General features: G+C 37.0%; 1 protein-coding gene across 2 annotated transcripts; it reads left to right on the forward strand.

Moving 5' to 3' along the window:
* Window positions 1–7695: 7695 nt before the first annotated feature.
* Window positions 7696–20799, forward strand: LOC6652533 (protein FAM13A). 2 transcript variants are annotated; one of them, XM_015176555.3, is made up of 3 exons: window positions 7696–7862; window positions 16696–18447; window positions 20002–20799. In XM_015176555.3, exons 2-3 carry the CDS (start codon window positions 16702–16704, stop codon window positions 20683–20685), a joined length of 2430 nt encoding a protein of 809 aa, XP_015032041.1. In that variant the 5' UTR covers window positions 7696–7862; window positions 16696–16701; the 3' UTR covers window positions 20686–20799. The 2 variants fall into 2 exon arrangements, with proteins under 2 accessions (XP_015032041.1, XP_002074804.1); XM_002074768.4 differs by lacking the exon at window positions 7696–7862 and adding an exon at window positions 15891–15960.
* The last annotated feature ends 874 nt before the right edge of the window (window positions 20800–21673 follow it).

Here is a 21673-nt window from a genome sequence, read left to right on the forward strand (position 1 = left end):
TTTGCTTACTACGCAGTTGATTTCACATCCCGCCGCCTGTCCATCTCACTAGGCACGCCACCCCATGCCCTATCCCAATGAGATTCGTATGAGAGAGCCCTTCATGAACGATAGATAATCAATAAACCGGAGTCTGCGCACTGGAAATCTCTCTGTGTCATTCACTAAAAGACAACCTCGGCTGAAGAGGTGCTTATGAGGAAAGTGGGGGATGGGGCGAGATGATTCTCCAATGAGTCGTTCGGTTCCATGTTGTGTCTAGTCGCCGCGAAATTGTTGCTCAACATATTTTTCCCTTTTTGCTGAAGACCCTAGACAAATCGTGCGAGGGAAAAATAGGAGCTGCTGCCAAAGTGGGTCATCTATTTTTGGGGAAAACACGAGCCTTTCTCCATGTTGTATCTATAAACATTGCATACATTAACCAATACATGTTACATGCCGAACATGTTCTTAACAAGTGTCTTTCGTTTAATTGTGAAATCCTTTCGTCCTGACCCATCCCAATCTCAGCATGCAACACTCCACTTACAAATAGGTAATTCGATATCAGGATATGAGAAGGGGCAACTTCGAGAGCACAACTCATAAATCAAGCTAAAATCCCAAAGCGTCCTTATCATATTAATTTATGATCATAACGACGTTAGTTAATTGGCAGAAACTCAGAAAGTTCTTTTTATTTACATTCACCATATTGTCCGGACTAAGTCTAAGTCTATGGTGAACAATTTCACTGGATTAAAGGGACAGGGTTTTCAATTTTATGAAATTGCCTTCAAAAGTCATAAAATTATCAAAGAAAATGGATGATATACTTGATTCATTGTCAGATCTGTAAACTAGAAGTAAAAGCTAAGATGCTGAATTCTTTCCGTTATATGTTTTTAAAATTTAGGATGAAATTTGAGGAAAAAATTCAGATGTTAAGTCGGAAATACATACATACACTCATGATGAAAATAATAGGTACACCACTTAAAATTAAACTTTTTGGACTTTAGATTCACACAACTTTTTTTCTATTGCATTGATCAACAAAATATAAATGTACCTTTCTTTCGCACTTTCTCAATTGTCGATTGTTGGCACTTTTTTCTTTTCCCGACTGATTCTACAGCTCACCCCACAAGTTATCGATGAGATTCAGATCAGGAGACTGACTGGACCAAGCGAAAACCACTCCTAACCTCGAAATTTTAAGGGGTGTACCTATTATTTTCATCATGAGTGTACATATATCGCATTATCAGTTTTGCTTTCCCCTAATATTTGGAAATTCTCGATCAGCAACCAATATGGGCAATGGAAAGGCTCACGAATCAAGCTAAAATAAAAAATGTTGTTCGTAATTGAATACGCTTTTTGATTTGGGGAGACTTTCATTGCGATTGCAGCAAAATTTCTGATTTGCGTAATGGAAATTTTTAACTGAAAAATGCACACACAAGCCAACAAGAATAACAACATGTCACAAACAAACAAAAAAAAAAAAAAAGCGAAAACAAAAATCAAAATCAAAATAAACACTAGCACAGCAGAAAAAAATAAGAAAAATAGTCTGAAAAAGCATGCATATGAATGAATAATACGAGTATATATGTACATATGTATCTATATACAAAAATGTTTCTTTTCTGATTGAAGGAATTGGCAAATAGCCAAAGATGAAATTTATGTAGATATGGACAATGTGGATTATCATATAATATGGGTGTATTTATTAATTCAGATATTTTTGCGTGCACTTCGGGGCTTATCTTAAGTGGCACGTACATCGTCACCCACGTATCTTGCCGTCGAGTAGCGAAAAGCGCAGCAAATGGCAAGAGCAAGTCATAGGATGAGGGGGTAAATATTCAAGGACATTCCCTGCCTAGGCATTAAGGCACACAATGTTGACAACAACACTAATGGAAGACGCTAAGAGTGTGGGCGTTTATGTGTTACATTAAAAGATATATGTATATGTACATATGTACCTACTTACCTACCCACATATGTATGGATGTACATTCATAGAATCCTATTTAATTACCGTGTGTCTAAAGCCAAAGTCCAGCGTTACCCATCGCCCCCAGCGTTCTTTATTCTGCAGTCACGTCCACGTCCTTGCCCCGCCTCTTAGTCGATTACCACAGAATGGCGCGTAATGGACATCCCTGCCGCCCCCAAGCACCGCTACACCAAATTCTGGGACTGCATCCATCGTTTCATTCACTTTTCGTTGTTTCTCTCGGACGCCGCTTGGGGCACGTTCGCCGATACCGTTATTTCCACTCAGTTGACGTTGGTTCCTCGTCTGGTGTGGTTCACTTTCTGTGTTGGCGTGTCTTTTCCGAGTGTGTGAAATGTGAATAAATAAAAAAAGAAAGAAAGAAAGAACAACAACAACAACGACGACAACAGCAAAGAAATAAAACAATTTAGAACTAGGTAAATGCTACTACAAGAGAAATACAAAGAGAGAGAGAGAGAGAGCTAATGTGAACAAATGTATTAAATAATGGGTTACATCAAACGAAATACTTGAGATTGAATGAGATAATAACCCAATTCAAGAAAGTGCATAGAACAAATTGTTTCTTAAGAAACATTTAAGCAAAAACAATTTGTTTATAAATTGTATTTCCGATCTGAAAATACGTACATACATATGTTACACATTTATTTAAATTCAAATGTTTACATGGAGAAGGATCCATTTAAAGTAGCCTTAAAAAAATATACACACATTAACGACTGACTGTCATACGTACGACGTAAAAGACATTTCAGTGGGTATAAATATACATACATATGTATTAATATATGTATGTATATGTGTGTGTGTGTATCCCTACTCTACACATGTACATATATTGTTCAATCAACAAATTGTCTGTGTTAAAAATTTTTCAACACGCAAAAAATCCATCATGCCAAATTACAAATATTCGCTCATTTAAAACAATTACTATATATAATCTTTAATGTCTAGGATCAGCTATTAATATTTTATGACCTATATGTATGTTCAAGGTTATCAATTTATAATATTATATATATTATATATAATTCAGTTTAAAAAGTAACATCAGACGTTTTAGGCGCTCTCCGAGGTGAATTCAACCTTTTCCGAAACTTACTCGGAGCATTCGTCTTAATTAATTTATACATATTGTTCTTAAAATTCAAAAGTTCATTTCTAAAAATAGATAAATTTAATTCTTTATATTTTAAACGAAAAAAAAGTGAATATTTAAATCTTGGTAACAAAAATTATCGCTGTCGATTTGACATTTTGCCTCAAGCGCCGAAAAGGAACAAACAAGCTAACTATAAGAGAATTATTATTATACCAAGCATCAAATAATATGTAAGTTGCCAAAATGTGGACAAGTAACGGAGAAAAGGAAACTTTTCTGACTCCAGCATCAAAAGTCCAATATTTAAAGGATTGTATTCAAATTTAATCAGTCTCAGTTAAGATATTACTATCATCGTGATAAGACACTTCGTTTTTTACAAATATTTCTCACGGTACAGAATCTACCAGATTATAAAACACTAAAATATTTAATAACGAAACAGAAAAGCATTTTAATACATTTTATTCAAATGTTTTTTTTACATTTTTTTTTTTAAAAATTTGAAAATGTATTTTCAAATGTATCAAAATTATAAGACACCTTTAGCTTTGGTACTTAAATTTAAAAAATAACTTATTTGAATATTTAAATTTGATAACCAATTAGATTTTAAAGATTTAAAAGATTTTCAAAAATTCGTTTTTTCATTGAGTCTGCCAGTTTTCTTAATAATTCTGGTTTTAACAATATCCACTCCCTAAATATGGATGTTTTGAGATCCTTGATGTTGTCATAAGTCTTATTATTTTCATAGACACGTCGTGCCGTTATGCCCCAGACATTCTCAATAGGATTTAAGTCCGGAGAGTACGCCGGCCAGTCCAATAAGTCCACCGAGCAATCTTCCAAAAAAACTTTTGTCTAACGACTCACATGAATCCGAGCATTATCTTGCATGACAGCATATGGATTTTCTCTATTTTCATTCAAAAAAGAGAGCAAACTACTCTCTAAGACCCTTATGTAGTCACTGGAGTCCATTTTGGAGCTGGTGCACTGCAAGTCTAGCGTGCCAACCTGTTAAATGCTCCCTACATGATTACTGAACCGCCACCAAAGTTTCTCTTTGAGAAATAAAGAGGCTCCTTTCTCAGATCGCGCCAGTAATGCCTGAAACCATCAGGACCATCGAGCTTAAACTTTTTCTCATCAGAAAATATTACCTTTTTTGAAATAAAAACGTTAGACATATGCAAGAGTTCAATGCTGTATTTTATACCGAGTCCCAGTTTGTATCCAAATTTCTTCGGGCAAAATCGATCCTTGCAGCTTTGTGACGGGGTGTTAAATGGGGGATTTTTTTAAGAACATCTCGAACAATATGCTCGGACTTATTTAGAGTGCGCCAAACTGTCATGCGGGACACTTTTTTGGTGGCAAGTGCTGCAAGCCGTGAACAGGACGCAGAGGAATTGCTCGCTTTCTTAATAATGCGCCATTTCTCGCGCAAACTTAAGGCTAGTTTTCGACCACTGCTTCATTTTTTGCCATAATTTTCAGGGTTTTTTATAAAATTTGCAATTACGGTGCGACTGCGGCTAATTTCTCTGGATATTTTAGCCACAGGCCAACCAGACTTTGAAAAAGCAAGTATGCTCCCTTTTTCATGCTCCACAAGCAATGATGAGCGCCCCTTTTTTAATTTATTTTTGACTTAAACAACTTTTCTAAAGCTAATTTCTGAAAATAGCAGCTAACGGTAACATTTTGCAGCCTATTCTTTGTTCTTTCCATCTCAATATTTGTTTTTGTAAAATTCTAAGAAACATGTATTTGGCGAGGAAATTAATTTTAATTTTATAAGTGTCTTATCATTTTGAAACAAGTTATATTTCACTTGGTGCATGGTAAACCAAAGTCGTTCGCGACACTTCAAACTTCAGTGCGGTTTTAAATGAACAAACATATGTACATATATGTACCTAATTGCAAAATTAAGTAAAAAATTAACATTTATAACAAATTGGTTTCGAGCAATATCCAAAATCTGTTTTGACCAGCATGAAAATGCAAATGAATTATTTGGCCATTAGCCAACTGCAATTATATTAGTCGTCTCATCCAAATGCAAGTCGTACTATGTACCTACTATGTACGTCTGTTTTTGAAGAACTTTCGAGAATATTCTGTTTTAATAAAAGCTACTGTAAGTTGCCACCAACTGTAATTGCTAATTGGTGGGCAAAAATTAATATTTCAATATTTTGCATTTTATTGCACAATCAGACTGCGATTTTGTAACATACATATACATACATACATACATATGTATGTATGTATGTATGTAGATTCTAATATTAACAAGGATTTTTTTGTTCTTATTTACAGTGCATCATAAAAATGGAAATGCTAAACATAATGGCCGATCCCAGTGCAACAGAACGTATAAAAAATTAAAAATAATTATAATAAAGTGTCCCCAACAAAAAGTCTATGCTCTTTTGAAATAACCGTTTTTGCATTTGCTACGTCATCGCCGTCATCGTTCGTATTTATCACCGTCATCAAAGCAAAAAAAAAGAAAGAAAGAGTGAGCGACAAGAGAACAAGCACAAAAGTTAAATTGACTAAAAGAGAGTGCGCGAGCGCAGATTTGCCGCTGGTCACACGCCCATCTCTTGATTAAAACCAACTCCCACAAGGCCGAAGTCTTTTAGGATCTAATCTGGCAAATAATAGCAATAATTTGCATATTAAATATAACATATTAATTAGCTAATTAATCAGGCAAGTTAATTGCAATCAAAGAGCTGCGCAGAAGAGAGCCGCAACCGAAAGAGCTTAAGAGAGCGAGAGAGAGAGCGCTTGTGTGTTGAAAAGGGTGGGTGACATCGGCACAGAGATAGAGAGCGACGAAGAGAGTTTCGTTTTTGGGGGAGACTTTTGGAGCAGACTCCCAGATAGAAATTGCGTCTCTTGCGTGTCACAACGACCGGAAAGTTTTCGGAAATTTGTATTTGTGTTTACAACTGTATTAGTCGGGTGTGTAGGTGTGCGTGTGTGGAGCGCGTTTGTATGAGAAGAAGTTGGTGTCTGTTTTTCTTTCGTTTGCCTTTTTGTTGCCCATTCGTAGTTGCATTTTGCTAATACACACATACATAAGTCAGCCGATTTGTCCCAGTGTTTGAGTGGGTTAAGTCTAAAATTTCGATACTCAAAAAAAGGCACACGCGAAATATTGATTTTTACGTTTTTTGAGCGTCGTTGACCTCGAAGACAAGTACGAAACACTAACCACGTTTTACCACCACCACTCAGTTTTTTATATCAAACAAAACCAAAAAAAAAAAAACACTGTTCAAAAAGATTCATCGAGAAATCAAAGAAAAGTGCAAACGAAACTAAAACTATAAAGTTAAAGTCTACTTTAATTTGGGACAAATTCAATCGAGATTGAGCCGCGTTTTACATAATTTATATAATTGCTCAAGTGCTGAGCCAAATACAACCAACAACAACGACAACGACAACAACAACGGCGCCCGCGGAAAAACTCCGAAGACGAAGAAAGAGAAGGAGAAGGAGATACCGTCTCGTATCCACACATTTTCTGAAGCAGCCGTAGGCTAGCGGTAAAGAGCAAGAGTACCAAAGACATAACCACTGAGAGAGAGAGAGTGAGTGCAAGAGAAAGAGAGAAAGTGCATCTTCGTCAAGTGCATTCATTGAACCAAAGAGCAAAAGAGTGCGAGATAGACCGACGGAAAGTAAGAAAGACAGAGAGAGCGTCTGTGTGTGTAAGTGAGGTGACGAGGCCGATCGCAGGATAACGTCACCCCACCCATTCACCCATCCACCCATCGTTGCATACAAAAGCTCGACAGGTGCATTCAGTGCTCTCATTCACCGAAGAGAAGCGGCAGCGCATACAGTTAACTCAACGAAAAGTGTGTTCACTACATCTCTGAATTAAAATCATCTAATCAATCTCTAATCAATAATTGTGCAGCTCCAGCTCCAGTCGTTGCAACACCTCATTTGCAGCAGAAGGCGCGGCATTAAGGAATTCCTCTGGAACCGGCACTATAATTCATTCACAACGTATTCGCTAGGAGTTCTACGACTGCTTGGTTTGAGCTGTTATAATTTAGATAGCGAAAATGTGCAGAGATCGCGATATGAGTTTGTCATAGATCAGCGCAATCGTCGGTACAAGGTCAAGAAAAAAACTAAACTAAAATTCAACTAAGGCATCTTGGAATCGGGGATATTTCCAGAGTTTGGATGTGTGGGGCCAAAGCAAAATAACAACAAAACATCAACGAGCCAACGGACCAAAACAATCCAACATCAACTCAAAGATCCAAGAATCCAAAAATAAATTACCAAGACATACCAAAGTTAACATCATAAGAAGCCTCTAGAAAAAATAGTACCAAAAATACAAAAACCAACATCAACATCTGTATACGGCCGCGAGTGTGTCTGTGTGTTAAATTTATTAGCGGAAATGTGACTATTTACCATATCTATCCCATGCATTATCCAGGATCGGGATTTGTCACCGATAAGTGCGAGTAAGAAGCAGCAAGTGTAAAAGAGAAATAAGGAAATACCTCCAAGGAGTTAAGTTTGAAAGTTTTCGTGAAGCCATTTGTAATAATTATTCCAAATCTCCCGAAAACGCGAGCAAAAAACGTCGTGCAACTGGCGAACGTACGTGGAAATAACAAAACCAGCAAAATTGAAGACTTTGCAAGAAATCTGTGGAAGTCCGTCAAGGCTTGCATTGTAAGTACCAATTGAAATAATACCAATACTTCATATATAAGTATGTACATATGTATATATTGGCCAATGATTTGACACTTTTAAAGAGCTCACAGATTGTAGTAGGTCAAGTCAAGATTATGTTTAGGAGCACACAAAACCCGTTTTGTTCATGTGATTTCAGATTATTTGAACTTTGTCGTAGACTTAGGATTGACACAGAAAGATCCTTGATACCCATTACCAATTGAATTAATGCTCTTGATTCATTCAAACAATTCTGTTGCCAATAACTCTTCCATCTTTTGATATTTCAATTAGACTCAAATCGCAGAGGCAAGCAAATTGAAAAAAACTACAAAGTGATTAACACCCAAAGGTAGTCAATAGACGTCTGTATGTATATCGTTAGCAGGTTGTGGGAAGGGGGGCAAGAGTTTTCAGCGTAATCCGATTCGAAAGAGTCTTCCATGTATTGCATATTTTCAGACGCCCGGTACAAAAGTCCAAGCAACTTCGTAAGAAAGGAAACTCAATACGGGATGACAACTGTAATTGAACGAAATTGTAAATGGAGGTTATTATTTACTCTGTAACTGGATTTTTCATGAGAAAGTAAAAGAACTGAATTTGAGATACCCTTTAGCTCAAAGTTGCCTTTTGCCGGCATTGATAGTACATATGTACGTTTGGATAGGGTAAAAACATTAAGTGGGTTTTGTCTATGACAAACAATTGTCTCTTATCTTGTTAACGTTGCACATTTGTCACTGATTTTTATTGTTCAAATTTAATCGATATTTGTTTTTTATATTTTCTGTTGCTGCCTCTGTAGCTTTGTTTATTGTTTATACCAACACAATGTCACAATGAGACTCAAGTAGAGCCCCCGCTTTGAGTCCAGTGGAAAATTTTTTCAACGTTTCCGTTGAAAACCCAATGGAAATATGCCATGATGATGATAGTTTAATCCATTAACTCCTAAGGGGGAGAGAGGGAACAGAGGCGAATGGATTTGTGATCCAAGTTATGATGTGGGATACATTCAAACTGTTGCCTAGACACGACAGAATGATATAATAATCTTCTATCAATTGTCAAGCCAAAAATCTTTTTAGACATGCCAACATCAAAATCATTTTCCTACCATTTTTCATTTTTCTGGGCTGTTGACCTAAAAAATTAGCTAACAATTATGGCAAACATTTGTTGTTTATCTACATAACTTTGGTTGCCTGGTAATCGTTGCATTCCATTTGTTTATTCAAGACTTTTGTCAGGACTAGAAACATATGTCTACATAGCTCTCTCTGTTTTGGTCTGTTTTGCTCGCTTTCTAATTAAGAACTCAAACAAAATGATTAGCAGGCAAATGAATTTCAACCAAATGCGAATAGATTGATCTATTTATAGAGCTTCTAAAAATCTTTTTGCGTTTGTCTAGTTTTATTTTTAGAACTGATTAAATTTGCTCAACTCATTTTGGCCTACTTGGCGTGGCTAGAAAACCATTTCTCTTTCAATTAAACTATAAAAGGATTAATGTTTATATGTGTTTTAAACTCCGTATAACCCAATGATTTACACATTGAAAAGTCCGTGCAAGTTCCTTTGGATTTTCCTAGAGAAAAAGAAAAGTTTTTGAAGATTGATCGTGCAGAGGGTATATATCTGTATGTATGTAAATATATGTATGTATATATATATGACGGTCATCATGCCAGTGTCAAGTCATGTGGCCACAATCATTCCATTCATGTCTCTATGTATCTCTTTAGACGGCACGTGATGGTATCATTTCGTACCCGTTCCAATGCAACCCAACACACACACACACACACACATACAGAGACAAAAGAAATAATTTAAAATTTTGATATTAAATTAAAACAAAACCTGTTCACAAATGGAATGGAATGGAATGTATGTATGTACGAACATCTCTTAACTATACGAATGTGAAGATCATAAATTATGCCAATTCTCCAGTCGTCGTCGACGCCTGTCACAGCCAAAGTTCACAAAACTGGAAAAAGAAAATTTTATAAGTTTGTTGTTGTTGTTTTTGTTTCCCTTCATTTTGTTGTTCTTGTGTTTTTTTTTGTTTTATATAACTAAAGTGCCGGTCATGCAGCATCATCAATTGAACTTGATTGTTTTTAACCAAAGCGAGTAAAATAACAAAAAGAAACAAAAAACAACAACAACAATAACAACAGGGAATTGTCAATTAACTGATACACTCTAAGTGATCAATGAATTGCAGGCGGGTGAATTACGTCACACAATTGTTAAAAATAACAAAAAAAAAGAATCTTAGAAGGAACTATTTTGTACTTTAGTCTGGTCGAATAAAACTATTCCCGATATCGACATACATATGCATGTATGATGGTATATAATAGAGATATAATAGAGTATCTTAATGTCGGCTCTCTCATTCTCTTGTAGGCGTTTTCTTTCTGTTTTTTGCATACATTTGTTCGTTTTGCTTCATTAAAATTTTGTGGGTTTCGCATTTGCATTTCAATTTTGTTTCTTGACGATGGGACGAGAGACGTTGGCAGAGGGGGGACTGATGGGAGGGGGTCTGGTAATATTCCATTGACATTTCCAACTCGAAACTCGTTAGGATATCGCCTCGAACTCTTTCGCAATGTCTTTTCTGCTTAAGGTTCTACAATTGGATACCAGCACGTGACTGACATTAGTTAGTCATTTGTTTAGTCGATAGTCTTTGCCGGCGTGATTGATGCGAATAATTAGTGAAATCGAATTACCAAATAGGAAACTATAAAAATAGAAATTTGAGTAGACATTTTTCCATTTGCCAAGTGCTTGCCACTTGACAAAAAAAAATGTTTGAAAAATTATTTTCATCTTATCAATCGATTTCTGTGCCTTAATTATTAAATTTTTCCTTTTTATCTTATCTTTCGATTGATTAATTGTCGCTCAGTTATTTATATAGTCCATTCTGAATAAAATATTTACCCATTGACAGACAAAAGACAAAAAAAACACAAATAAAAGTCATCAAAACGACTTTGGTCTACCATGCACCTACTGAAAAAATACTTTTAATGACAAAATTAATATCTATATTAACCTTTTCCCCTTGAGTTATACTGAACATTGGCTATCTCGCTCACTCTTATTGCACACTTATAGGCTAATGACCAACTCCATAACAATCTACTGAAAAACGTTGATTGGTTGGTAATAATCTATCCGATATTAAGTACGTAGATATAACAAATATTAGTGTGACAAATTTGATTTCGAGGATTTAAATATTTGTGGAGAAAAACGTATTTTTCCTGTCTTTTACATAGGCGGAAGGGGGCATGACAAAAATTTCAAACAATCTTGATCTGCATACGCACCACACGAGTCTACAAGAACAGCTTTGATAACTCTAGCATTCAATGTCTCGGAGATATAGGAGATACGGACAGGCGAATGGACAAACGGTTATGGGCTAGATCGACTGATGTAAGAGCTCCATAAGTTAGGCAAACAGAGCGCCAATTTTAGAAGTAAATTTGCACTATTTGCAAATGTTCAGTCGTAATTTGACAAAGTATAGTGAACAAAAAAACATCTGCAGTTATTCCCAGCGAAAGTTCTATACCTCTTAAAAAAAAACACCCCTTATATGTAGTACATACTTTATATTTAATATGCCGTTTCACCACCTGGGTGCATGGTATACAAAACACATCATGAGAAGGAGCAATGACACGGAAAATCACTTGAATATTTTTTGTGGATATCTCAAAATTCGTACTTTTAGTAGTTTCGAATCTATAAATTCCTATAAATCTTATTTCATGTTTTGTAAATTGTAAAAAATTACAATACTTAACCCTCTAATAGGTGCTTATTATTTTTATTAATGTTTTCTATCGGTGTTGTTGTCATAAGGCGCTATTAAACCCAATCGTGCTACCTGGAAATCTTTTTTGTATACACTTGAAACATCAAATTACAGATGTGAATTTCTACCTTTTTTTCTTTGAATGTAAGAAATTGAAGAACTTATTTATCTTTTGACAACATAACTAAGTTTAGGAGCTACGATGTACTCAAAAGAAAAGAAAGAAAGGGATTATTTATCCCCATTACTTTGGAAAGTAAAGCTAAACAAGCTTATGCACTTGCATTAAGGTTCAATTACCGAGTTTTTGCAGTGTAGCATAAGCAATTCAATGAAATGGTTGTAGGAAGTTTGTTAGATGCATGGATAGAGAAAATGTACAGTCTTGTTTTGTCGTAAGCAAGTTAATAATACTAATTTAAGCAAGTGCCCAAGAAGAAGCCACTACTACAAGACTAACAACAACAAGTCTCTTGTGAGTATGAGAAATTTTGTGTGTTTTTTTTATTTCCATCTGCACCAGTTTGGCGCCGGATAAAGCCAGTATAAGGCGGTGCTAGGCAGTCTGCCTTGTTATTCTCCATGTTACCAGGTAAACCCTCTTATCAAAAAAGGCGAAAAATGGCAAAGATGAATTTTGAATACCCTTGCCAAAGTTTTGTTTCTTAAAAGCAGTCTTAAATAAGGGATTTATTTTCGTATCGTTTTGCCCCCCGAACAAATGACCGAATTCGGCTACACGGACCAGACCACGAATCAGACTATATATTTTCTTTAACTTCTGCATAATGGAAAAAGTTGACCTCACCAGACTCAGAGAGGTGAGACACATTGGATTGTAAGGGTATAGAAATAAAGTACACACACACACACACGGTAGTGAAAATGACTTTTCAATATTTGCTTAGCGTTTTAATTCACAGACTCAGCCGAAAATGCCGCAACCTCTCGTTTCGCACGGATTTGTTAAAACGCGCAAATCGCACATCGCGTATACGCCGATTAATCCATTTTTAGCATCGTTATGCGAGGAGAGCAAATCATCATGCATTGTTGTGGGTGAGCCAAGTGACTTTGACTTTGTTTTTTGGTGCCCCTGTGAGTTGAAAGAGGTAAACAATTTGATTTAAGCGCGTGTCTCGACGCTGTTTGTGGTGGGTGCTCTGTTGTTGACCTTTCACCTGGGCCACCACCCACTCAAAACTCCTTCAAGTGGCCCCCTATAAATACCAGCTTTCGATTTCAATCTGGCCATTAAAATTCTGTAGTGGGTATCGGCAATAAACTTGTATAAATAGACCGATGACGAAATTGTCTTATCTACGATATCAAATGTTTTTCGCATGAATATTAGTAACTTGTTCCATTTCAAAAGTTTATATACACTTTTCCGTGATTATAATTATTTTGTAGAGGGTTTCGTTCTATTTTTTTATTGGTTCTATGTAATGAATAGGTACCTACATATATTAACTTGCCTGATGGTTGGTTGATTCATTTCACTTATGTATGTATGTATTGTTTCCAGAGTTCTCATATTCTTGGAAACACTTTTATTGCATAAACAATTGATAAAAGAAAACAAAAACAATGACATCGCCATGAAAACCCAAACAAAAACCAATATCAACAAATCTTGAGTTCTATTTATGTGTGCAATGGCAAATGATGAATCCTCATCATCATCGTCATCATCATCAGATGATAATGATTATGATAACAGCCGTTTGGACAGATGTCTGTAATAAGTAGTTAGTTTGATTGCGGTTTTCAGGAAGACAAAGGCAGATTTCAGCTGTTGGTAACTTTAAATTGCTTTTAATGGCTCACCGTGAGAATGACTTTCATTTGCACAATCAGCGCTTTGCCGCAGTCGATTAAAAACATTACAGAAATCAGTTATATAGTGAACTATACATATTCTATATTCGTTAATGGCAAGTCAATTTAGAAGGTGCCTATTTGATTAACTTGCTTCTTTTAAAGACTAGTTGGACAACATCCTATAACAACATACATACAAATTTAAATATTTTGTATTTATTTAAAGAAGAGTATTGAAATTATGAAAAAGGATATCAAGTAACTTGTTGGTAATAAGATATGCAATAGGTTCCATCTAAGAAGTTGGAACAAATAAATATTTAAATAGATAAAACTTATATAGGAGAACATATATGTAGGTAAATAGAATAATCTTTTTTTTTTCGTGCTCTTTAATCATTTTTGTTTATTATAAGTGTAATTTAACATGATATATATGTATGTAGCTTTAGTTACAAGGCTCATGTGGAGCCAACCAAGTACTTCTTCTTCTTTAAAGAACTTGATCCAAAAATGACTCTGATTTTCTTGGACTCTGATCGGTCATTGGAGTCTTGAAGAATCTGCAATGCGAGAGCGAGATACTCTAGAAAGATTTGATAAAGCACTTCTGATAAAAGCTGTGGAAATTGTTTAATATTGTCAAAACTAAAACCATTATATTACCTTTATATTAACTTGTGTTTTCCTTTCACTCGTTGTTTATTATTGATTTCACTTTTCGCCTACTTTGACTTTGATTAGAAATGAACTGAACAATTCATTAAAAGAGATCCCTCAATGTGTGTATTTTGTATTTAGTATTATTTTGGAATGCAATCAATTTTGGCCTGTCAGCAACCAAAAAGCCCCGTCAAATAGTAGAAATACCCTTTTTCCGTTGCAAGAGTGTAATTGATTTGATGTGTCTTAAAGGCCTTCTTTGGTCAATTAGCTCCACGCGTTCTCAAAGTCCATTTCCCTAGTCCTGGGGGCTTAACTGAGCTGAGGGCTTGGGTCTAGCTGGCTATGATCACGTTGCCCGAGTTGTTGTCGTCTGTCGTCGCTGTCCGTCCAATTGACGTCAGTCAGAAGCGCGTGGGCTTTTAATTTGTGTATGTATCTTCATTTTTTTCATTTTTAATTGAATTTACCCTACAGAGACGCCACATCAAATTTTCGAGGAAAGAGTTATTGACACAGATCCCCGATCCTGGATCGGAATCGTTAATTGGGTTCACCTAGAAAATGTGTACATATATTCGCCATTTTAGCTTTGCTTTCCGTTTTGTGACACTTTTGCTTGTTTTGGTTTGCTTATTTACAAACTTGATGACATTGCACTTGAAATTTTTGTCGTTTTTAAAAATAAGTACTGTAATTTATGTATGTATGTACATATGTATATGTATATATGAACTTCTGAATGTGTGTTTATATGTATGGATGTATGTATCTGCATCTGTTTTTGTTTGTTGAGGAAGTGCCGTTGTTATTGCCAATTCAGTGTCGTCTCTAAAATTTCGATTTCATTCGATTTGCTGTCATCGAAAGGTGCATATCAAGTATTCGCACGATTGCTTCCAATCCACAAATCTCAAACGCGTGTTTTTTGTTTTTTTGAAAAGATAAACAAGTGCATAAATTAATACACTTAATTAATATGACCATAAAAAGTCGAAAAGCTGACTGATATCGACACAAATTAGCGGGATTTATTTTTAAAATCCCTTGCAAACGGCAAAGCCAAAAAAAACAGAAAAAATACACAAACCACGTTAGCATTTGGACTATCCTCTGCACAAGAGGGCGGAAGGGAAATGGCAATTATCTGTCTCGACAAACACCCCCAATTAATACACCCCGACCCAACCGACTCCCTCCACCATCCTTTCAACCGAATGTTTACCTAAGCTTTCACACCTTTTTGCTCTCTTTTACTCACGATCGATCAACAGGCGGCACATTGCGCAGGCGCTCTCCATCTCTGTTCCCTCTCTCTCTCGCTCGCTCGCCACCTACTCTCTGCCAAGATTTTCGCATATAATTCCCGAGGTCGCTTTTGAAGTGCCGTTAATAGTAAATCGGTGTGCCAAAGGAAAGCAACGGTTCTCGTTCTCAACGGTTTTTATCGACGCCGCGCGGTTTGCCAATAGGCAAAACCAAAATAAATACTATATTGAAATTTATTTTCAAAAATGTGAAATGTGCCTTACGGTACATTTTACATCAAATTAAACATCATTTTTAAATTAATGACTTGATTTAAAGTTTTAAATTGAAATTGTGATTGCAAGTTCGCAGTTTGAAAAAACATTTTGTGATAGATTTTCTCTGAGCTTTGTAAATTTGTGATATACTTTTTTTTTGTATTATTTCTAAGACTGACTTTAATAGAAATTCAAAATGACACCAAGAATTATAACATATTTTCTGGTAAGAATAGTTTTTTACATATAATTATTATAATTTAATTTATTAAGAGATATGTATGTGAAAGAATTACATAAGATGGAAAAACAATTAGTTTGAAAATTATTAGTGAAATTATTCAAAATAATTTAACTATTTTCTTTTAAAACACAATAATGGCCAAATGGTAAAATTAAAAACGGAATATTGTTTTACAATATTATCTACCCAAATGAACAAAAGTGAACAATTATATAAGATGACGAAATATTTATTGAAAATTCATTTGCCGCTTTTATAAGAAGTATCAAATATAAATAAGAAAAAAAGTATATTTGAACAAAAAACAACTTTAAATATAAATAAGAAAAAAAGTATATTTGAACAAAAAACAACTTTAATAATTATTTAAGGTAAAAGATTTTCAATTTCATGTAAGAGAAATTTGTAATCTGTTAGCTGGACTACAATGTCTCATAGGTCATAGAATCCGCTTAAATCGATTCGATTCCCTCGTTCTGACATGCCACATGACTGGCATTTCTGTCGATGATTCACATTGAGTCAATTAGTAGCAACAAGTACTTTATATATGTACTATGTACAGGGAGAGTTGTATTTATTAACCCATTTAATTATTGACCAAAATGTCATTCGGACAATTTGTGTTCTGTAATTACTTATATTTAGGTCGCCTTTTGAGTTTGTCACGCCAACTGACTTAATTTATGTGTGTTTGCCCCTCTTGTCTACTTGCAGTGCGGCATGCGCCATCCCACAACCCTCAACGAAGATGACTTAAGTCGTCTCACCGGTTCATCATCGTCGACAGCCTCATGTGGCAGTGCAGCCCCATCAGCGTCCTCCTCCACATCATCTTCGTCATCATCATCGCCCTCTTCTAATCCAACGCAACAGCAGCATCAGCACCAGCACCAGGAAGATGCAGTGCTCAGATCAAGCCCAGAGAAGGCTGTTGCCGAAGAGAAAAGTAGACATTTAAATAGTTCCCAGTCGCGCTTCAACTCCACATATTTACCCGAAATCATAAATCCACTTGAATGGCAAAAGTCACGCAAGCGCAAGGAGCGTCTGGACAGCAGCTCTGCCTTCAGTCAGGATCGAAAATTGCAGCGCAGCAACAGCGAGGAGCTGCTCACTGAGGAGCAGCAAAATCCAAATCAGAATCCTCCATGCTGTCCACCTCAAAAATCAGAGGTCATTCGTCGCGTCTCGTCGGAGGACTTCAAGCGAACCGCTAGCTATGCCAGCTATTGCCAAGAGTTTGAGACGGACGCCTTGTCGGAAAAGGAGTGTCAGGGGCAGGAGAACAACTCGTCCCTGGCCAACAATGGCAATGCCAACCCGCCGGAGCCGACTCCAGACCAAGATCGTTCACGCAATGAGGCAAGTCCGGCCCGACAGCAGCGGGAAGCCAGTGACGATAGCGAATGCGAGCATGAGAGACGCCGGAGCAGTGAACGCTTCTGCAAGAGCCGTCAGCCGCCAGTGCGAAAGTCTGGGATGGCCAAGAAGTCGACAAGCGCCGGCAAGTACATGCCTTTTAGACGGGATGAGCAAACGGCTTATAAATACGATTTGTCCGCCTTGAAGTATGAACGCCGCGGCTTTATTAGTAGCAAAAAGCAACAGCCCCAGCAGTGGGACACAACCTCATCCTCAGATCACAATGACAACAATCTGATTGACTTCCATCAGCAGCAGCAGCAACAACAACAGCAGCAGCAGCAGCAGACCAAACGTAGTTCCAGCATATCGCCGACACCTACAACAAGCTCCTCGGCTGGAAGTGATGACAGCACTCCAACTTCCGCCACTCCGGCACCAATCAGGGCAAAGCCTCCTCAGCGTCAGCAGCAGAATCTAAATCTCACCTCAGCCCAAGAGTCGCTTCCATGGGAGCGTGGAGACGAGCCCGCTCCGATTCTGAGCCGTCGCTACGCCCACTCTCGCCCCCACGTGGGTGGCAATATTGACGCCGCCGCCAAATTAGCCAAGGCGATGCCCTACTATCCCCAGCAAATGCCCAAACAGGCGACCAGCTCACTGCAGCTACTTGGCGAGGATATGGACTGCCTAGAGCCCATGGATGCTGTGCGGGCATTTAGCTCGCTGGAAAATATGCGGACTCGCGATGTCATGCAACAGGTTCTCCCCGCCATGATGGTGGCGGCCTTTCAAACGCCAGAGGAGCGCCTAAAGGTCATCAATCGTCGGGTTACTGCCTTGAAGAAGAAACTCGTCCAACTCGAGGAGTCGCTGGAGCAGCGTCTGGGCTATCGACCCTCCCAAGCGGAGCGTCTGAACGACAAGTACATGAAGAATGCCCTGGCCGAGTTAAGCAAATTGCGCAAGGAACGCCACGAGCTGAAGACTGATCCCATTGCGAAGCTGGGCCTCAAAGTAGTCGGAGGAGGCGTCGCAGCTAATCAGAACGTCTCCAAAGTCAAGCTGGAGCGTATGAAGGCCACACTGGCTGAAATTGAACAGGTAAGCTTTGCATCACGAGACCCCTCAAAAGTCATTAAATAAATCTACGATTATATAAATATAATCGACGAGAAATTAGCAAGTATCACAGACGTCAGAGGGACTTTGTCAGAGAAGCTTACTTTGGTTTTGCCAAAGTTAACAAACATTTTATAATGTTCACAATAACTTTCTGTCTCTACCGATCTCGCCACGCCCTATGCCTTCTTCCTTAAGATGAGCCCTTTGATTATTTTGGGAGTTCCGATCTGAAAATTGGGGTAGAGTAAATGGCAAAAATAAGAGAAAACGATTAACTTGGATCTATTTGACTTGGCTTCTTATTTTATGAGGTCAGAAACGTCACCTTCTCCAATATTATAAGACTCTTTCAAAAGATTTAAAAACGATTTCACTTTTTACGCTCCTTCCCCCAAAAAATTCCCAAAAAAAAACAATTTAAGTTAAAAATAAATTCCTTTCATCTTAAAATAAAATTGCAAAACGAAACCGAGTCCAATAGATTAAACGCATTTCCACGACACTTGAAAAAATGTATGTATTATTTGAACGAACTATGTATACCCTGCAAGTTAATCGTTCCTTAACTGACAAGATGGCAAATCTTTTGTCTGAAAAGTCGAATTTCTGCTGTAAATTTCCATATTTGCCAAATGTTCCGATTTATATCAAACTTGGCATTTCCTATGAACATGTATCTACGAGTTCCACCCGATCTTGATCAAATTTGTCACAATAAGTGTATTAAGAGGCTGAACATGAGATGAATTTTCGTTTATAATGGGTTTATCTTTTAGCCAAATTTGTGGGCGGAGATTGCTGATTGAATTCTACTTGTTATTTCATTACTTAAAAGGCTACACATTAACTTCAAGATAATGAGTTCATTAATATCGACTTTTTGACTATATTGTTTAGTATAAGTATTCCATCATATATCTGCCATTTGGACAGGCCTCCATTCCCCTACTCTACATATGGCCATATACGTCGTAAGAAAAACATATTTGTGTCTCGAAATTTTCTGAATATCTGCCAAAAAGACAAAAACACGCGCGAAATTGTTTTCTAAGCAGCAGCCATACAAGTGTCATATACTTATATATATGTATACATATCTACATACATATGTAGTGATACACAAATACATTATACTAGGTATCCATATATTATATATTATTTGCTTTTCTGTTGTTTACATTAACGATTTCTATTTTGAGGGTAATTTCTTCGTTTCGCATTTTCTTGCCTTAACTGAGTCTGAGTGCTCTGTCCGTCTGTCTGTTTGTCTGTCTATGTGTCTTGTCAGTGGCCGTGGCCATAAACCAAAATCAAATAATGAACTAATGCATGTCGCTGATTAATAGACTTGTTTACCAATTTGCCACTACGATGGGGTGATACTTGGTTCAAATTGTCATATGTGTTTTCGAGTCCTTATATTTTTTTTGGGGGGGGGTTTTATTTTGTGGCTTCATTGTTAATTATCGACTCCATCAGTCATGTGATTCTGTTATTAACCAAATTTGATTTCGTTGCTTAATTTGTTTTCAGAATCTCAATGAGAAACGCGTGGCCAGCCAACGTTCAGAGGTGCTGGAGGAATTGTCACCAGATCAGTTGGTACAGGAGAAGACTGCCGTTCAACATGGCCTCCTGTATTTCGAGAGCCTGTATGGCCATCCCATTACCAAAGACGAGCGGGATGCTGCCCGTTCTTTATACGATCGGTATCGCCAGCTCAAGCGTCTGGTTTCGCGTACTGTCATGTTTGGGGCCGGACCCGGAGCCCCCGAATTGCCAACCATTTTGGAACATGAGGCTATGGTTTTTGAAGCCACATCCACACCACTACAGTATTCATCTAACAACAGCACCGAGACCACCAACTCGCCGAGCGACTCCTTGGCGCCAAATACCCTAACTCAGAATGCTTCCTCCGATGAGTCGACAACAACAACCACAAATACAGCTCCGGAGCCGGTGGAGGCCAACGAGAATATTGCTGCCCTAAGCCTCGACCAGCTGTGGGAGCAGTTGGAGCGTGTGCGTGACGAGAAGACTCTGCTCAAGGCCACAATTCGCGAATACGAGTCCCTGTTCGAGGAGCAAAACGGCAGGAAGATGCTCAAACAGGATCGTAAATCCCTGGAAACGGAAACCTACGATCAGTACAAGGAGAAGAAGGCCAAGGTGCGTCTACTGCAGGCGCTAATCAAAAAGCATATTGGTCATTAACATAAATCCATATTAATTATTGACAGTGATTGCAAAAAACAATGCTAGTTCACATTCATGCTAATTATTTATTTCATACAGACAGAACTTGAACAAAAAACAAAAAAAAAAAAACAAAACACAAAACTAAAGTTTAAAAAGAAAAAAACAAAATATATACAAGTAGTTTTTAGATTTACATTTACCATATATTCTATATAAATGATACATTTTATGAATATTGTTGATTCCTTATTGTTTTTTTAAAAAACACCCTATATTGAATATGAAAAATAAATTAAAAAAAAACAAAACTAAATTGATTACCCAACTCCGTTTGCTTTCATCTTCATATTCACATCAGACTTCCACAAGGAATTGAGAAAACTCCAAGAGAGTTTCAGAACGTTGTCGGCGGACATCTCTCCTCCTCCCCATCGAATTGGGCAAAATTTCCAATGAAAACAAACGGAGGGGGGCTCGATCCTTGATGTCTCCCCCCAACCTACATATATATGACTGAATTCGCTTTCATATTTCATGCGAAGAGTGTTTAATTATTAGTTTTCATCCAATCAAATATGAATATGAATTATAAAATTTATAAATGTTGTCTATGCATTCGTAGTGATGAATTTTTTCAACGATATCGATATGAATACTAGTCTTTAGATCTATATAATCCTAATCCTCCTAATACCCAACATGTATATCCAGGTGTGCTTTCCAATCAAAAACAAAAAATCAAATGTTTCAGTGTAAGCTACACACCTAAGCAGAAAAAAAAAACACTTTTCTACGGCAATTTAAAAAGGAAACTAGAAATTTTGGGGATTATGAAGAAAAAGGTCTAGGAAATGAGCTCGAGAAATGATTTTTTTTTATTTTGATCGGATCTCCCTTACGTTGTGTTGTATGACAAAGCAATTGGGTTTATTGAACGTGTGTGTATGTATATCCCGTGCATAACAATACAAATATACATATATTTACAAATAACATACATATG

The sequence above is a fragment of the Drosophila willistoni genome, assembly GCF_018902025.1.
Source record: "Drosophila willistoni isolate 14030-0811.24 chromosome 2L unlocalized genomic scaffold, UCI_dwil_1.1 Seg168, whole genome shotgun sequence".
In the NCBI taxonomy this organism is placed as follows: Eukaryota; Metazoa; Arthropoda; class Insecta; order Diptera; family Drosophilidae; genus Drosophila; species Drosophila willistoni.

What these genes read in the sequence shown, in the direction of transcription:
- LOC6652533 (XM_002074768.4), top strand. Translation starts at nt 15,931, where the DNA reads ATGACACCAAGAATTATAACATATTTTCTG. An exon ending in GAATTATAACATATTTTCTG is followed by an intron (nt 15,961 to 16,695) that starts GTAAGAATAGTT and finishes GTCTACTTGCAG; the next exon opens with TGCGGCATGCGCCATCCCAC. An exon ending in CACTGGCTGAAATTGAACAG is followed by an intron (nt 18,448 to 20,001) that starts GTAAGCTTTGCA and finishes ATTTGTTTTCAG; the next exon opens with AATCTCAATGAGAAACGCGT.